Here is a 17569-nt window from a genome sequence, read left to right as displayed (position 1 = left end):
GTGCTTCTGAGTCTTGAGATCTTTGGAATGTAAAGTAATTTCTGTGATTCTCCTCTGCATAGTGAGAATAGTAACAAATACCTCATTATATTTCCAGGAATTTATTTTTCATTATTTTTTAATTTTTATATTTTTTCAGAGACGGGGTCTCACTCTGTTGCCCAGGCTATTCTCAAACTTCTCAGTCTCCCAAGTAACTGGGATTACAGGTGCAAGCCACTATATCCAGCCATATTTTTAGAAAATTTTGAGATTATGCTAAATACAACACCTAGCACACAGTTGGTGCCCATGAATCCTCCTCCCACCGACAAACTCTTTAAGATCTGAAAAGTCTACATCCCTATTAACTAGGGCACTTCCAGTTGAATATTGAAATTCCATCAGTTCCTTTGAGACTCATGATATACATCGTACCCTACAAAAGGCCTCAGCAAAGAAAATCCGCTTAGCTAACCAGTGAGGGGGGAAATGGGTCACCAACTAAGCTGATTACACTCCAAGCTTTCCATCCAAGCCAGATATATTTGCAGGAGTTTCCAAAGAGTCTAACTCTAAAACCTGGCTGGATCACTGGAGTTTGTCTCAAGGTAAAAATCCAAAACAAAACGAGAGCTATCGGCACAAAGTTTGTCATACATATGGCGATGTGCTGCCTAGATCCCCCTTCAAGGGATGAGTGGATGCTTAGCTGCAAGGAGTGGTTGCATGAGGTCATGTTCTTCCCAAGGCAGCCACATCCCACATCCAGTGACTGAGGGTGGTGAGGGCCTGGCCAGTTTGCCCTGATGGGGGAAAACTCTGATGAGCAATTATCACTCCAAAGTACCCTACCAGATTTGCTAAGGCTTTGCCAGGCTTGTTTCATGGAAATATGTGATTTAATTCGTGACTATTCTAAACCACTAGTGGATTCTTTTCTCTCCCCTTACCCCAAAGCATAAAGATCTTAAGAGTTCTCCATTCCCCACAGTTTCCTGTCTTTCCTTCTCATGCCAGCCTTTCCAAATGAATCCAGCTCCATCCGACTTCCCAGAAGTCTGCAGGAAGCTCGTGAAGCACACCCACTGGCATGCTATCTCTAGAATCATCTAGGCCACTTCTCTACTGCCCCCTACTCCTTTCCTGACCCCCTTATTCTCTGGTTTCCTTATTTGGCATATGAACACAGGGAGTGGCTCTCTTGGAAACGGAGGCAGGAGACCAGGACAATTAAAGTTAGCGTGGGTCAAGTTATTTATGTTAAACAACCTGTGGTTAAGTGTAGTCTCTAAACTCAAGAGACCCTAACAAAAATGGCAAGAGGGTCTGGGAATATTATAACCCATCTTCCCTCTTGCAGGATGCTTTTCAGAACTAGGCTCTTAAAATTCTCCATAGAGACAGAGTCATTGGGGAGGAATTACTCTGTGCTCGTGAATTGCTTAGATATAAATGGCTTCAGGAAGGCAGCTCCCTGGCTTGTCTTAATAGAATCTTAATAGGAGAGTGTCCTGTCTATTCAATTGGAAAATGCCACTCACCTTCCCAATATTAGTAAAACACTGGGATACCTCAGACAGAGAACTGGGCATCCTATCAGGGAGCAGACATGCTGTACTCCCTTTCTCTAAAGCTAGGACTCTTTCCCACCCCCATCCTCTGCTGCTAGCATGTCTGAGATGCTGCCTCAGCTACCCACATTCTGAGGTATGCCTGTGGCAGACATACAAAAGATGACCTTTCAAAGCCTCCTTGAAATAGGTGGGCTACAAGACTCTTGATCTGGCTAATGAAATGTTACAAGAAATGAGGTTTGAAAAGCCCTAACCCGATCTTCCAATTTATCTTTTTCCTTATTGTGGCAATCACTGACATTCCAAATGGTAGAGCCTTCCCAGCCGTGTCCTTGAGTAAATAAGTGAAGCATAGCCCTCCCTCCTTCTGCATTTCCCAAACTTAAGTAGAGTCTGTGGAACAGGAATACATTTTTCTGTGTTAAGCCGGGGACATTTGGGAATGGTTGACTAAGCATAAATCTAACCTATCTTAACTACAATGCCCTTGTGAATAAATATGCTCAGGTACTTGTATGTTGATTTTTGTCCTTGTTAGATTATATGATAATCAAGAAAAAAATTTCCAGCTCTTGTCCTCTAGACAAACTGCTCACTGAATCTCTTGATTGATAGTCTAGGTTTGATAGGCCACATTCACTGTCCAGAGCACAATTTCTGTATTTGCCTTTTTGTGCCCAGCAACTACAATGGGCAAGTGACCTTGGACATATTCTCTGCTTAATCATGAAGACTATAACCTTGTTGCAGTCATAAAAAGAAATCATGAGGATGCTATGATTCCAACCAACCTCCAAACCAGGCTTCCAAGGCCAGCTATGCTGCAGCCTCACCATGGCCCAAATTGGTCTTCAGCATTGGAAGGCCAGAAATTCTTTTGCCAGGATACTCAGAGGGCATTCAATTTTCAGGGACTAACTCATACTCATCAGACTCACATACTAAAAGACTAAGGTAAGCCAGACATCGTTTTATTTTTTACAATAAGAATGTGTTTCTTCCCATGACTTGAATATTCATGGGCATAATCCAGGATGATTCTTCTCTACAAGAGCAAACCAGGGATGACAGGATACACAAAGGAAGGTTGACAGATGAGTATTGGGAGGCTTATCATCTTGGAGGCTGTATTGGTCCATTTTCATGCTGCTGGTAAAGACATACCCAAGAATGGGTAATTTATAAAGAAAAAGAGGTTTAGGGGACTCACAGTTCCACATGGCTGGAGAGACCTCACAATCATGGCAGAAGGCAAGGAGGAGCAAAGGCATGTCTTACATGGTGTCAGGCAAAAGGACTTGTGCAGAGGTACTTCCAGTTATAAAACCATCAAATCGCATGAGACTTATTCATTACCATGAGAACAGTATGGGGGAAACTGCCCCCATGATTCAATGATCTCCACCTGGCCCCACCCTTGATTCGTGGGGATTATTACAATTCAAGGTGAGATTTGGGTGGGGACACAGTCAAACCATATCAGAGGCCTTTCCGTACAGACCATGAAAATAGGTCCCAATAAACCATTGGATTGTTGGCAAGATTGAACTCTCTCTTTCTCTCTCTCTGTTAACATCAGATAAATACTACAGATTTCTTGCTTTTAAGTTCCTGATTTTTCTTCAAACAAGACTCAGTAAAACTGGCTACATGTTACTTGTCTTTAGGTCAATAACTATTCCATCATGATTGTTCACACAATCATTTAAAGGCAACGCCCTGATCACTTCAACAGACGACTGCTTTCATCTACTGTGTTTACATTTGTCCTAATTTTGGGGGTGTCTATCACTCTCATTTATCAAACAGTCAGAACTGAGTCTTGGGTCTCCAAAAACTCACCAGAAATGCCTTTCTAAATCTTCATAAGGGGTAAACAAACTACAGTCTCAGGGTCAAATCCAGCCTGTCAACTGTTTTTGTAAAAAGCGTCCTATTGGAAGACATCCATAACTACCAATTTACATATTGTCTATGGCTGCTTTTGCATCCCATCAGCAGAGTTAAGTAGTAGCAACAGAGCCTAAAATATTTACTATTTGCCTTTCTTTGCAGGAAAAAAGTTTGCTGGCTCCCAATGTATACAGTGTCTTTGTCATCTTTCAACAAAACCGCCTCTCTTACCAATGTCTATGGCCCACAAGTTATAGTCAGGTGCACCCTCCAGGTGGTGGCAGAAGATATCCAAGAATGGAAATTCCATGCTCATGTGCATAGGTGCTCTCATGGTTCTGATCCCAGGTTTCGGCGATTTTTAAAAAGTTAATTTCTGTAGTGAACCTGCTGTGGACCACACTGCAGGGACTGATACTGAATAAAGACCCTCAGCCTGATGAGAAAGTTGTCAGAGAACTGGATTCTGAAAGAGAATTCATCACTTCCTTGTATAAATCATTCAACTCTTTGGTCCTCGTCTGTAAAAATCAAACAGCCCCACCTCCATAGTGGGTTGTCATGAGTATCACATGTGAGAAAACTGAGTGAAATATGTGGTAAGGTCTTTTGTAAATGTGAGGGGGAGTACAGTAATTTTAGGAAGCACTGCATCACACTGGCTTATATCTAATAAATCACGTGACATAATACTTGCAAATACTTGGAGTTTCTTGCATAATAGTAGCAAAACACTTTTCTTTGATCACTTGCCGTCCCAAAATTTCTTCAGTTGCTACCCAAAGGACTTGGCACAGGTACCCTGGATGCTCCTCATGCCAGAGATCAGCTCTATAAACAAGAAACAAATTGAGCCTTCTGCTGGGAACATTCACTTTCCCCAGTGCACAGAGATAACATCTCAGTGGTTTCCTAGCTCTAAGAAAAAGCAAACAGGAATTTTCCTTTGAAACAACTTGAGCAACCAGGAAGGCTCTGAGACACTCTCAAGAACCCAGGTAGGTTTTGGTAAGAATCACAAAGGCTGCTGCATGGGGGCAGAAGTGAGTGTGCCAGACAGCATAGAGTGTAATGAGATCTCTTGGATCCCTCCAGCCTGACATTCTGAAAGCAAATGAGCAATGTTCTCTTGGGCATTGTCTCAAACTCTAGCATTTATCGAAAAATCAAATGATTGTCTCTAGGCAGAATAGCACTCTGAGAATAAATATTAGAATTCAGTGAGGGCACAGTGGGTTATGAGTGTGGTGTGTGTGTTAGTGAGGATGGGTAACTACCAGTATGGCTAATGCATAGAGAGATGGTGTGTGTGAGTGCCTATGAATTAGCATTAATGTAATCAAGGTGCAGTATATGAGAATGGTAAGGACTTTTAACCGTGGATCCCAACTGCGTGGTCCAAATCTCAGAGTTAGCTAAATTTGCCTAGCTGTGTAATCCTGGTCAATGAAGGATTAAATCACTGTTTAGCACATATTCCGTGCTCTACCATCACCTCCAGGGGAGAAGTGTCCTTACTTGCCCCGTTAAACTTGGGTTTGGCCATGAGACTTGCTTTGGCAGATAGAATATGGACAGAAGTGGCAGTATACCAATTCTGAACTAAGAACTTAACAGGCATTGCATGAAAAATCATTCCTCTATTATCATTCAACTGCACCATGAGAGAAACCTGCCCCAGGTACCCACTGCTACTCTCCAGCCCAGGCTCCAAATGAAACACACAGAGCAGAGCCATCCTAATCAACCCACAGGCCTGTGAGTGTGAAAATAAGTGTTCACTGCTATATATCACTAAGATTTTGCTTTCATTTGTTATACAGCAAAAGCTGACTGAAACAGGCAAGTTTCTTAACCCCCCACCCCAGGGAAATGGAGAGAATAGTGGTGCCTGCTGCAAATGATTGTTACAAGAATTTAGCACTTAGAACACTTTCTAGCCTGTAGTAAGTGCTTAACAAGTGTTAGTGGTTGTTGCAGTAGCTGCTGCTGCTGTTGTTGTGTGTAAGTATCTGTGTAAGCAGGTACCTGAGCAGGTAAGAGTGGGTGATCATGTACTCAGGTGTCAGAGTTAAAGAAGGAGAGTGGGCGGGCAGGTGTGTGAATTGTGGAGGCACGTCCCTCAGCAGAAGTACTCATTGATCCTCCTGCCCCCTTTGACTCCAAAGGCCTGAAAGTCCACACTGGAACGAGCTGAGAGAAGCCTGTCGGCCTCGCTGACACTGTGCCGGGACAGCTCCTCCAAGCCATCCTCGCTGTGGCCTAGTCTCTCTAGGTTGATGTAGGTAACTGTGGCCTCAGTGGAGTCCCTGTTGAAGCACTTTCGGCAGCGCCTCTGAAGAGCACCGCAGCAGACAAGCAGCGTGAGAGGCAGGGCAATGACGACAGCCACACTGATCACCACCACATTGATGAGCTGCTGAGTGTTCTCAGCATCCACCACTTCGTTGGTGGAGAAGATAACACACTGCTCCTTCCGGGGCACCAGGCCCTGCACGCAGACACACGCCACATACTTGGTCTTGGGCAACAGCCCAGTAATAGTCACTCTGGTCTTCCCAGGCTGCACAATCACCCGCCGCATGCTGTGCTGCCCAAAGACCGCATAGAGGACATTGAAGGCAGTTGTGTTCTTAGCCTTGGGTGCCTTCCACACCAAGGACACGCTGTGGTAAGTGTCTCCCACCACCTTCACAGACCTCACCACTCGTGCCTCTGAGGGTCCCACCCGCCCATCAGAGAGCTCTCCCAGGGCATCCATCTGGAAGTGCTGGAGGGTCAGCTCCTCCTTTGAGCTGGGCACAGAGGGTCCAGTGGCCAGGACAGCAGGTTTGGGAATCTGGGGGACATGCCTGGCCACCAGCTTGTTGTTGTAAGCAGCGGCTTCCCCTCCACCACCTGTCCCTGCCCATAGTGCCCCTGGGCTCCCGCTGTGTTCTGTGGAAGTCTGCGGCTCAGTGACAATCAGGGAGATAACAGTCTCAGAGGCTCCCAGGAAGTTCTTGGCTTGGCAGATGTAGTCTCCGGAGTCAAGGTGGGACACTGCAGGCAGGCCCAGCAGAGTCCAGCTCGTGCCGTCACTGGAGACTTCCTCATGCACTAGGAGGAAAACAGGCATGTGAGGGAGAACAAATAGGCCCATCTGCCCCAAGCTGCCTTTCAGGGCCAAGTTCACAGCCCCAGCTGGTGCACACTCAGGTGTCATCCTGAGAAAACACTGGTAGTCATTCAACTTTTCTTAGACTAGTCAAGGGGATCAGTATTACTTTGGGCTCATAGGTGGGGAGCCTCTGGAGCCCCAGGCTGAGGCAGAGCCTAAGAATGATGCCTTCTAAATCTGACAAGCTCACACTATGGGTTTTTTTGTTGTTGTTAGCTTTTTTCAGATAGTGTCTTGCTCTGTCACCCAGGTTGGAGTGCAGCAGTGTGACCATGGCTCACTCCAGCCTGGAACTCCCAGGCTCAAGTGATCCTCCCACCTCAGCCTCCTGAGTAGCTGGGACCACAGGCACATGCCACCATGCTCAGCAGTTTTTTGTTTGTTTGCTTTTTGTGACAAGGTCTCACTATGGTGCCCATGCTGGTAACTCCTAGACTCCAGCGATCCTCCTGTCTCATCCTCCCAAACTGCGAGGACTGGGTGTGAGCCACCATGCCCAGCCAACCCACTATGTTCTTAAGGGCCCTGGAATTTTGCAAAGGTGACCAGCTAGATTGTGCTAGAACCGCAGCTCCTCCATATATGACCTGTGTAATGTAGCATTTAGCCTCTCAGAGCCTCAGTTTACTTACATGCAAAATAAGAAGGAAAACTGGGTTGCTCTCTGAAGTTCAATGTCATTATGTACATAATACACTTAGCACTGTGCTAGAACCACACGAAGAGCTCGATAGATGGTAGCTCACATCATTAATTACTCCAGGTAATTCTGGCTTAATATTTACAACTGGTAAACTTATTATAAAATTAATACACTAAAAGAGGATCTTCCACCAAAAAGCCAGCTTTTTGTTCTCTCAGTGTGGGCCCCCAGTCTCTATAGAGTGGCTGATGGGATATGATAGGACAGGTCAAGAGCCATTGTCATTGTTGAATCTGTTGTCACAGTGACTTGCCTCTGGGAAGCCCCCCATCAAACTCAACTCAGACAGATGGAAGCAAGCTTTGCTTAGACAACTTCCCTCTGGCCCTGCCAAACCCCCATTTGGGGCACTGCTTTGCTCTCCCCAGTCTGGGGTCTCAGTGCAGCATCCCTGTAGCTCACATACCTGTACCATTAAGGGGCCTGCCATTGGCCCTCCTCCAGCTCATCTCGGGCCCAGGGACTCCAGTAGCTCCACAGCGTAGCAATGCTGTGCCACCCAAAGGGGACCTGATGTTGGCCACTCCTGGATGGAGCTCTGGGCCCTGGCACTTCCTCAGTTCAAGCTGGCTGAAGGCCACTCCGGCCAGGCTGCGTGGGCTGGCACATCTCAGTTCGGTCTCAATGAAGGCCAAGTTTGGGGCCCAGCCATCCAAAAGATGAACCAGGTCATAGAGTTGGCAGTCACATGCCCAGGGGTTGTCCTGTAGCCCTGCAGGGGTGAAAAAGAGACAAGATATTCGGATAGATATTCAAGGTCCTCAAGCCCAGCACCCTTTCCCCTCTGGGAGGACAGGCAGCTCCTCATTCAGAGTCAGCAGAACTGGCCTCCGGGCCCAGTTCCTTGCCTTGCTAGTAATATGACCTGAAATTTGATTTTTTGTGTTAAATAATAGCATTACTTTCTTTTCAGCCTTGCTTTAAACATAATAAAAAATAAATCTTTGTGGTTTTTTTTTTTTTTTTTGAGACAGAGTCTCGCTCTGTCGCCCAGGCTGGAGTGCAATGGCCGGATCTCAGCTCACTGCAAGCTCCGCCTCCCAGGTTTACGCCATTCTCCTGCCTCAGTCTCCCATGTAGCTGGGACTACAGGCGCCCGCCACCTCACCCAGCTAGTTTTTTGTATTTTTTGGTAGAGATGGGGTTTCACCGTGTTAGCCAGGATGGTCTCGATCTCCTGACCTCGTGATCCGCCCGTCTCGGCCTCCCAAAGTGCTGGGATTACAGGCTTGAGGCACCGCGCCCGGCCAAAAATAAATCATTTTAAGTACTGGGTAGATATACAGCATCCTGACAGAACTGGCAGTTACTGTTGCCATTCTCGGACTCATCCTTTCAGGCCACTGGCCAGGTAGTATTTCCACAATAATCGCAATATGACAAAATCAATTTCTAGGAATGCATCACTGACCCCTGATCCTTAATGCCAGTTCTCCCAGTATCAATGGTATTTTCAGCATCATCCCAGCAATGAAGGCGGCTGCTCTGAGCCACGGACCCTTTGACATGGCTCAAATGGGCGTAAACAGCAGGGTGAAAGGGCCAGAAAATCAAATCCTGGGATATATCCCCCACTGTCTTTACTCTAAAATTGAGCATTCTTACAGAGCCGAAAGCAGGTCATTGTACCCACTCTGTCGAAGAACATTATAGAGATAGAGGGGTACCATGTGCATATAAATGAGGTACCCTGTGTCCTCAATTCTAAGGCACAATTCCTTCTTACAGGGTTACATTACTGAAATGCAAGATAAATGCACTTGATATTATCTCCTTTTAGTCCCCAAAGACTTATTGAATTTAATAGTATATCTAATAATCAATGATATCTTATACATTCACATAGATATATTTAATACATGTGTCAAAGGGTTGGGGTGGGTGCATTCAGATCTGACTGGATATTCATGTTTCTCAGGTCTCTTTGAGCACAACCCATGGGTGCCAGTTCCTTTTCCCACCTGCCCCTTACCCTGTCTCACCAGAGGTTGCTGCCTTGTGTCATTGGTTAAATGCACTTAATGATACATCTGCAACCCAAGATTCATCAATGCCTGGCTCCAGTGGTGTGCTACCTGGCTTTCATTTTATTACAATAGGGCCAGAAAGAATGAATGTAAAAGGCAAAGTTAAACAACAGTGAAACTTTCACTTGCCAGACTGGCAAAAGTTAAACATTTTGGCCATTTTAATTGTTAGTTCCATGAGTATATACATTTTCATCTCTTTTGTTCTCTGCTGTATTCCCAGCACCTAGAATTGGAAGGCATTCAAAAATATGGAGTCTCACTCATTGCCCAGGCTGGAGTGCAGTGGAGCAACCTCGGCTCACTGCAACCTCCGCCTTCCAGGTTCAAGCAATTCTTCTGCGTTAGCCTCCCAAGTAACTGGGATTACAGGTGCCCACCACCACATCTGGCTAATTTTTGTATTTTTTTTTTTTTTTTTTTGAGACAGAGTCTCGCTCTGTCGCCCAGGCTGGAGTGCAGTGGCCGGATCTCAGCTCACTGCAAGCTCCGCCTCCCGGGTTCACGCCATTCTCCTGCCTCAGCCTCCGGAGTAGCTGGGACTATAGGCGCCCGCCACCTCGCCCGGCTAGTTTTTTGTATTTTTTAGTAGAGATGGGGTTTCACCGTGTTAGCCAGGATGGTCTCGATCTCCTGACCTCGTGATCCACCCGTCTCAGCCTCCCAAAGTGCTGGGATTACAGGCTTGAGCCACCGCGCCCGGCCGGTAATTTTTGTATTTTTAGTAGAGACAGAGTGTCACCATATTGGCCAGGCTGGTCTCAAACTCCTGACCTCAAGTGATCCACCCGCCTCGGCCTCCCAAAGTGCTGAGATTACAGGTGAAAGCCACCAAACCCAGACCAGATGGGTTTTTAAATGTCTAATATGCACACTCTGTGACCTAATAATTCCACTTCTCAGTTCCTATTCTAGAGAAACATTGATGTGCACAAGAACATATTGCCAAGAATGTTTTCTGTTGCATCATAGGTGTTAACAACATAATGGAAACAATTTAAAAGTCCACTAAAGGGGGAATGGCTAAATAAACTATAGTATAAATATGTTTATAACATAGTGCAGATATGGTATACTATAGAATGTTGTGCAGTAGTTTTAAAAATGAACTTGATCCATTTGTAGAAATTTAGAAAGATCTACAAGATATAGTGTTGGGTCAAAAAGTTAGTGTTGGTTAGTATGTATGACAAAATTTTATGTAAAACCCACACATAACTTTTCTTAATCCATGTATGTATGTGTATATATATGTACATACATATGCATATGAAATGTATCTGAACAGATAGGGAGCTTGCATATAAATATGATAATAGTAACTACTTTTGGGAAGGGGTTGGAATAGGGAGAGAGGACAGAAGGGTCTTTAACCTCTTCTGCAATATTTTAAACGTTTGTATTTATTCATGTATGAGTTGTATAATTCAGATCAATTTTCCAGAATGAATTATGCCCCTTCTGTCATTCTCAGGACCAGGCGGGTGCCTTGGGCAGGAAAGGAGATCTAGCTCACATGGTAAGCTGTTGGTTTGTTAGGAACAGGAAGGAACCGAAGAAATAGCAGGTCCAGCTGGTGTAGTGTACTAACCCATCCAGCTCTGAGTTGGGAAATTGAGTCTCAGGGGCCTTCTCCTGGTTGTGTGACCTGGAAAGACCTCTCTTATGACTGGGATGCGAACTGCCACAGTCTGGCTTGTGGATTGAGCTCCTAAACCCGCCGCTCTTGTGGATCTCACTGTCTTTGCTTAAACCTGGAAGGCAGGTATGATTTCAATTTTCTAAATAAAGAATCGAAACTCAGAGAAGCATGGTAACTTGCCTAAGACCCCAGGTGAAGGATGCCACCTCTTACCTAGGACCAGCCTGGGGTGGTGGCTGTGAGGGAAGATACCGGTCTTCAAGTGAGCCCAGGAGATGATCAGCTCCTGCGGGAGCCTCATCAGCTGGTTGCTGGAGAGATCCAGGAAGGTGAGGTTCTCCAGGAAGCGCGCGGCCTCAGGGGGCACAGCCGAAAGGCGGTTGGCCTGCAGGTCCAGCAGCCGCAGCTCGGGGGCGTCCCTGAGCGCGGCCCAGGGGAAGGTGGCCAGGCGGTTCCCAGGCAGCCGCAGCTCCCGCAGGCGTCGCAGGCCACGCAGCATGAGGGCGTTGAGCTCGCTGAGGGAGTTGTAAGGCAGCCACAGCTGCTCCAGGCGGCCTAGGGGCCTGAAGGCCTCGGCAGGAACCCTGCGGATGGCCGTCCGCTCCAGGCGCAGTCTGGAGGTGTCCGGAGGGATGGACGCCGGAGGCAGGGTCATGTCGGGGTCGTTGCACACCACCGTCCTGCTGGCAGAAATGGGGGATAGTTGAGCAAGGATCCTGCCTGGTCTGGGACCTCCCACCGCTTCCTCCCTTTGCGAGGCCTCCAGTTCTGCCTGTTATCACCGGACACCCACACCCGAGTCCAGGCCATGGCTGGGACCTGGAGAGGGGCCCGGAGCAAGCCAGCTCCACTTTTCCTTTTTGCAGAGGTCTTGCTCTGAGAGCCTTTCACAAGGGTCCCAGGAAGGTCATTTGGTCTTCACGGTCCTGCAAGTCTTCACCTTTACACTGTTATGACCCATAACAGCCCACAGCACCCACAGTGCACTAAGAATGAACAGTATTAATAAACCCCGTGATCACGTTGTGCACTGTTGCTTTGCAAATATGTGTTAAAAGTGTTCGTTTGGCCAGGCACGGTGGTTCACGCCTGTAATCCCAGCACTTTGGGAGGTGGAGGCGGGTGGATCATCTGAGGTCAGGAGCTCAAGACTAGCCTGGCCAACATGGTGAAACCTTGTCTCTACTAAAAAATACAAAAATTAGCCAGGCATGGTGGCACATGCCTGTAGTCCCAGCTACTCGGGATGCTGAGGCAGGACAATCGCTTGAACCCAGGAGGCACAGGTTGCAGTGAGCGGAGATCACCCCACTGCACTCCCACCTGGGTGACAGAGCAAGACTTGGTCTAAAAAATAAATAAATAAATAAAAATGTTCGTTTGTTAAATTTTCCCTTAATTTTTGTAACTGTTTTGGTTTATCATTTAACAAAAAATGTACCAAGGACATAAAAAATGAAAGCACCTCAAGTCTCTCCACCTCTGGTGAGCCATGTGATGATCAAGGTGTTCAAGAGCCAGGACTTGGCAGCGTCACAGCTGGATTCACACCTGGGCTCTTTGCGTGCTGGCTATGTGTCCTTGAGTATACTAGGTAATGTCTCGTTTCCTCAGTTTTGCCATCAAATAGACTCCACAGGTGGTTATGGGGTTAAAGAGATAATGCATGTAGAAGCCCAGCACATTGCCTGCCACCCTGCATGAGCCCAAGGGTATGGATCACTGTCATCATTGTTTGCATCTCAGCACTGCAAGTAGATCGGGTCAGTCTTATCAACTCTTCTACCCAAACCACGACTTCTTAAACCTTATTCTGTTATGACTGAGACTAAAGCAGAGGATAGAGAGATAATAGGAAGCAGTCCCTGCCCTCAAGGAGCCTACATTTCAGGGTTATGTTTTACAGTACGTAAACCGAAAATAAAATCCTAAGCCCCTCAACCACTGAACAGGCCTGTCTAAGGGAGGTTGTTCTCTTGTAATAGCATAACCTACTGGTCATATCAGGCTTTCCTGGAGGTACACACACATATCACCAGCATCCCTCAGAATAACTCATATACTCCACTTAAAGGCGGCTGGGCTGGGCTTGTTTTTTCTTGTAAACAGTGCCCACAAACAGCACGGATATTCTTATTCACTCCTTTTGAGCAAATATACGTGGAACTCCTACTGAGTGATGGGCAGTTCAGAAGAGAATCAGCCTCATAGCCCCTGTCTCCATACAGTGTGTAATCTAGCTCAGGAAGAAAGAGCATTTACAGCAACGGTATTTCCAGATAATAAAATAGGTTTGATTAGGTGTGATGGCTCATGCTTATAGTCCCAGCTACTCAGAAGGCTGAGGTGGGAAGGTGGCTTGCGCCCAGGAGTTGGAAGTTGCAGTGAGCTATGATTGTGCCATTGCACTCCAGCCTGGGTGACAGAGCAAGATCCTGTCTCAAAAAAAAAAAAAAAAAAAAAAAATACAGGTTTGGGTATTGCAAGGAGGAAGGTCTGGATGTAGGTGAGAGAAAGACAGGTGATTGGAAAACTTATCTTGGGAGAGAAAATGGCAAAAGGGGGATTTAAAGGAAACTGTAAGAACCCAATGCAAGCCTACACCACAGCTCAAACTTACAGCACAACTCAAACCTCCAGCACAACTCCTGGTGGGGTAAAACCAGAGGCAAACTGGGACAAACAGCATGGGCACAAATCCATTCAGGTGCACAGTCCAGCTCTTCCCAGGTAATCCCAGTGACCACAGCACACACTTCATGATACAACAGCTCAGACATAAAGGCTGGGCTCTCTGAGAGGCCCAGGTGAGACAGGGATCCGAGGAAGGCTTCTGAGATGCAGAAGGAGCTTTGGTCTAACTGCACCGTCTGTGCCCATAGCCACAGGGGACCTCAGGGCCCGCTACCATCTTTCCTGATCTCATAGGACCCTCCGTGCAGATGGGCTGGTGCATGTTAGCCATGGGATGGTCAAGCGGGTAGAACCAAGAGCTCTGGCTTCAGAGGAAGGAATGCCCACTGACTTACATTAGCGGCCCTAGAAACTCATTTTCCATCTTAAGGCTAACTCTGCTGCCTGGAACTTATCACTGGTCCCTGCCCATGGCAGCATCACCAGAAAAGTGTTCTGAAAACTGAATCGGAATGCCTGGGTTCCAGGACCGGTTTCATCAAGGATGTTGTGTGTCTTTCAGCCCTATGCCTCCTATGGGCGATGGGAGGCTTTTTGTCACTCCAGTGACACTCTCCAGGCTGGAAACAGCCTGTTCAGGGCTCAGCCTGGCTTCTCTTGGGGACAGGATCCCTACCCTCCATATGAGTTGATGCGTTGGACACTTGGGCTACAGTGGAGTTCGTTCTGGTTCTCAGATCATTTGAAGGGTCTTTTCTTAGTGGTTCTTCTCCATTCTCTGCCTCCTCTCCTCCCCCAATCAACTCGACATTCATTACCAAGATTATTAAAAGGGTAGCTCCGATAACATTGTTCCCTGGATCAGAAACCATCAGTGGCTCAGAAACCATGCAGAGGTCTTTAATGGATAAGCTAAAGAAGTCGGAGAAAAGATGTTTTAAAGGTTGCTAAAGAAAAGAAGAAAATGAGCAGTAGTGGAAGAACAAGGGTCCACAAGCCACGGTGGCATGGGAATGGTCATGGAAGGAGAGGAGGAGCGATTGGAAGTGCTCTGAGGGATCAGACAGAGGGTGGGGAAAGTCAAGGAAAAGGCTGGGGATGGAAGGAAGCATGCTTGTCATGGGATGGGCACTCCTGGCTTTTGGAGCACCCATAAAAAGGGATTGAGGCTGAGGCTCCTGGGATCTGGCCAGCGAAGATTGAGAGGAGGAAGAGAATGAGAGGCAAGTGGTCCCATCATGGATGAGGTCATAGGAAATATGATTGGGCATTGTAGAGAGGTCAGGCAAGAGAGTGCAAGAGCCTGGGAAAGAAGGGGCTGGGGAAATATAGAAAAGAAGAAGGAATAGAAAAAATCAAGGAGAAGAAAAGAAAGCAGTAAGGGAAGGGATTTCCTGGACGTTTAAGGAGGGCTCTTCTCCTCCAGGAGCCTGGAGGAGGACTCAGGAAGGGCTTCCTAGAACTGACACACTTGTGCTTCACCCTCGGGCCCATGTGTATAGATACCTGGTACCTCTCGGACAGAGTCACCCCTTTGCTTGCTGGAAAATAATGCAGCACAGACCACCCCATAAGACCCCTGGTCCTCAGGGGCCAGGGGAGATGAAGATCTCACCCAGGGCCCCAGCTCCAACTCCTCCCAACCCAGCCTAGCTGGCAGAGCAATGGAGGCTGGGCTGCCCATCCCACACACCCAGTACCATACCTGGCCTTGCTGCCATCACCCATGATGTGGAGGCTGCAGCTGCATTGAGAGGGGCAGAACCCCCGGGCCTGGGGGGGCCACCCAAGGGCCAAGAGCCAGAGCATGCCTAATGCCACCCTCATGGCTCCTGGCTCCTCTCTGGCCCAGGCAGGGGCCTGTCCCTGGACCGCTCCGTCCCACCGGCCCAGCAAGCCCAGCAAGCCCAGCAGCTGCCCACTTGCTCGCCAGCCCCTTACACCCCCTCCTGAGGCCATCGGATAAACACTGACAGGCTGGGGATTAGGGAGGGGAGTCCCAGCCCCAGCACTCAGCGGCTTATTGCTTTCTGAATCACTCAGTCCTGAGGGTGGTGGCGGGGGACCCCCCTCCATAGCAATAGCGACAGGCCCAGAGAGGCCAGGGCACAGCAAAGCAAGACAAGTAGGCAGCTTCCGAGAGGCGAACAGCCATGGGACTGTCATCTGCAAAGCACCCCATCCCAACAAGGCCACGGACAACACAGACTCCAGTGGAGTGCCAGGGAAGATGGAGACAGAACCCCCGCCTCAATAAGGGCCTTTGGAAATTCTTTCCTCTGACACCGTCTTCCAGCAAAAAGCAGTGAAATGAAGCAACGCTTCTTGACGGTGCTAAAGGCATTGGAAGGAGGCTAAGCTCTGGACCCAGGCTTCCTGGGGTCAAATCCCAGCTGTTTCATTAATGGGCTGTGACCTTGGGTGAGTCACATTCTCTCTTGGCCTCTGTGTCCTTATCCGACAAAGAGAAATAAAGCTACTCCATGCAGGGTGTTTGTGAAAATTAAACTCAAATTCCAAGGCCTTGATAGCCTGTGGGAACAGAAGCTCCCTCATAAGTTGTAAGTGCCCAGTTTCACTGGTTCTTTTAAGTCCCTGCTTACAGAGGAACTGGACAGATTCAGATATTTTGGGGAGATATCAGAGGTGTCTCTCATGAGCCCGCAAATGGTCCCAGGCTGCCAGGCAAACAGCTGCCTGCCTTGAGTGTCCCATGGATATGGACTCAGCACACTGCTATTTCAGCTGGCCCCTCCTGGGCATTACTATGAATGCCAAAGGTGGGGATGTCTCCACATGAGGGACAAGGGCACCCCTCTCCTCAATGGATGGTACTCCAGCGACGGCCCCAGAGAGGTAGCTCAGAGAGTTCTTAGAGAAGGCACTTCAGGTTTTTTTGGAGACAGAACCCAACCTCTAATAAGGACTTTTGGAAATTCTCCATTCATAAAGCTTTCTTTTGCTTTATAGTGACAGGGTTGCTCTGTCACTCAGAATGGAGTGCAGTGGTGTAATCATAGCTCACTGTAGCCTCGAACTCCTGAGCTCAAGCCATCCTCCTACCTCAGCCTCCTGAGTAACTGGAACTGCAGGCAACCACCACCATGTTTGGCTATTTTTTAAAAAATTAGTTTTTGTAGAGACAGGGTCTTGCTGTGTTGCCCAGGATGGTCTCAAACTCCTGGCCTCAAGTGATCCTCCTGCCTCAGTTTCCCAAAGTACTGGGATTACAGGCCTGAGCCACCGCACCCAGCCTAATTTCAATTTTTACCTATTCTCTCCTAACCCTATCTCACTTTACCATATCTACTCAAGATGCCGGTGGGCACTGACCAGGGATGATTCCTAATAGTAGACACTCAGTTGACTCGCTCATTTATTCTTCACATTTGACCCCGAGGCATTGTTCTCTAGTCCAGCATGCCCTACCTATATTGTTTGACTTTTCTAGAGGGTTCCCCAGTCCTTCATGCCTGTGATTCCAGGCAGGCCTAGACCAGTGAGGTATATGACCTGCAAAGATCTCTGGGGCCCCAGCGCACACATAAAATGCCTAGCTCGGTGCCAGGTCAGTTTTGACAATACTGGTTTCTCATTCTTTCCTTCCAGTGCAGCCAGTAGGATTTTCCCAGTGTTTCCCAGCTATATTTCCTCCTCCCCAAACCCAGCCACCAGATGTGCCTGTTTCCACATCTCTGCTTCTTCCTCTTTGTGTCTTTTGCCCAAATGAACTTTACCGTTTAATCTTGGCCTTGCCCTGCTTTATCTTCTCTCATGAAGGCTTTTGTGACCTTGAAGGCATGAAAAAAGGACTGACATATGTATTAACCAACACCATAAGGTAGAAACTGAGAAAGAAGGCCGGGCGCGGTGGCTCATGCCTGTTATCCCAGCACTTTCCGAGGCCGAGGCGGGCCTGAGGTCGGGAGTTCGAGACCAGTCTGACCAACATAG

The 17569-nt window shown here is 47.6% G+C and overlaps 2 protein-coding genes across 2 annotated transcripts in view; one reads left to right on the top strand and one right to left on the bottom strand.

Moving 5' to 3' along the window:
- Positions 1 to 17569, top strand: part of RGR (retinal G protein coupled receptor) — a 280087-nt gene that overhangs the window by 246114 nt on the left and 16404 nt on the right. The gene's annotated exons all lie outside the window — the stretch shown is intronic.
- Positions 2512 to 15574, bottom strand: LRIT1 (leucine rich repeat, Ig-like and transmembrane domains 1). The gene is made up of 4 exons (XM_001086301.5): positions 15321 to 15574; positions 11195 to 11661; positions 7719 to 8024; positions 2512 to 6548 (listed from the first exon to the last, which is right to left on the bottom strand). The coding sequence occupies exons 1-4, from the start codon at positions 15572 to 15574 to the stop codon at positions 5572 to 5574; spliced, it is 2004 nt and encodes a 667-aa protein (XP_001086301.4). The 3' UTR covers positions 2512 to 5571.

This window comes from Macaca mulatta, chromosome 9, assembly GCF_049350105.2.
Source record: "Macaca mulatta isolate MMU2019108-1 chromosome 9, T2T-MMU8v2.0, whole genome shotgun sequence".
NCBI lineage: Eukaryota > Metazoa > Chordata > Mammalia > Primates > Cercopithecidae > Macaca > Macaca mulatta.
Note: the sequence above shows the minus strand (reverse complement) of the source record. Positions and strands in the feature narration are given on the sequence as shown.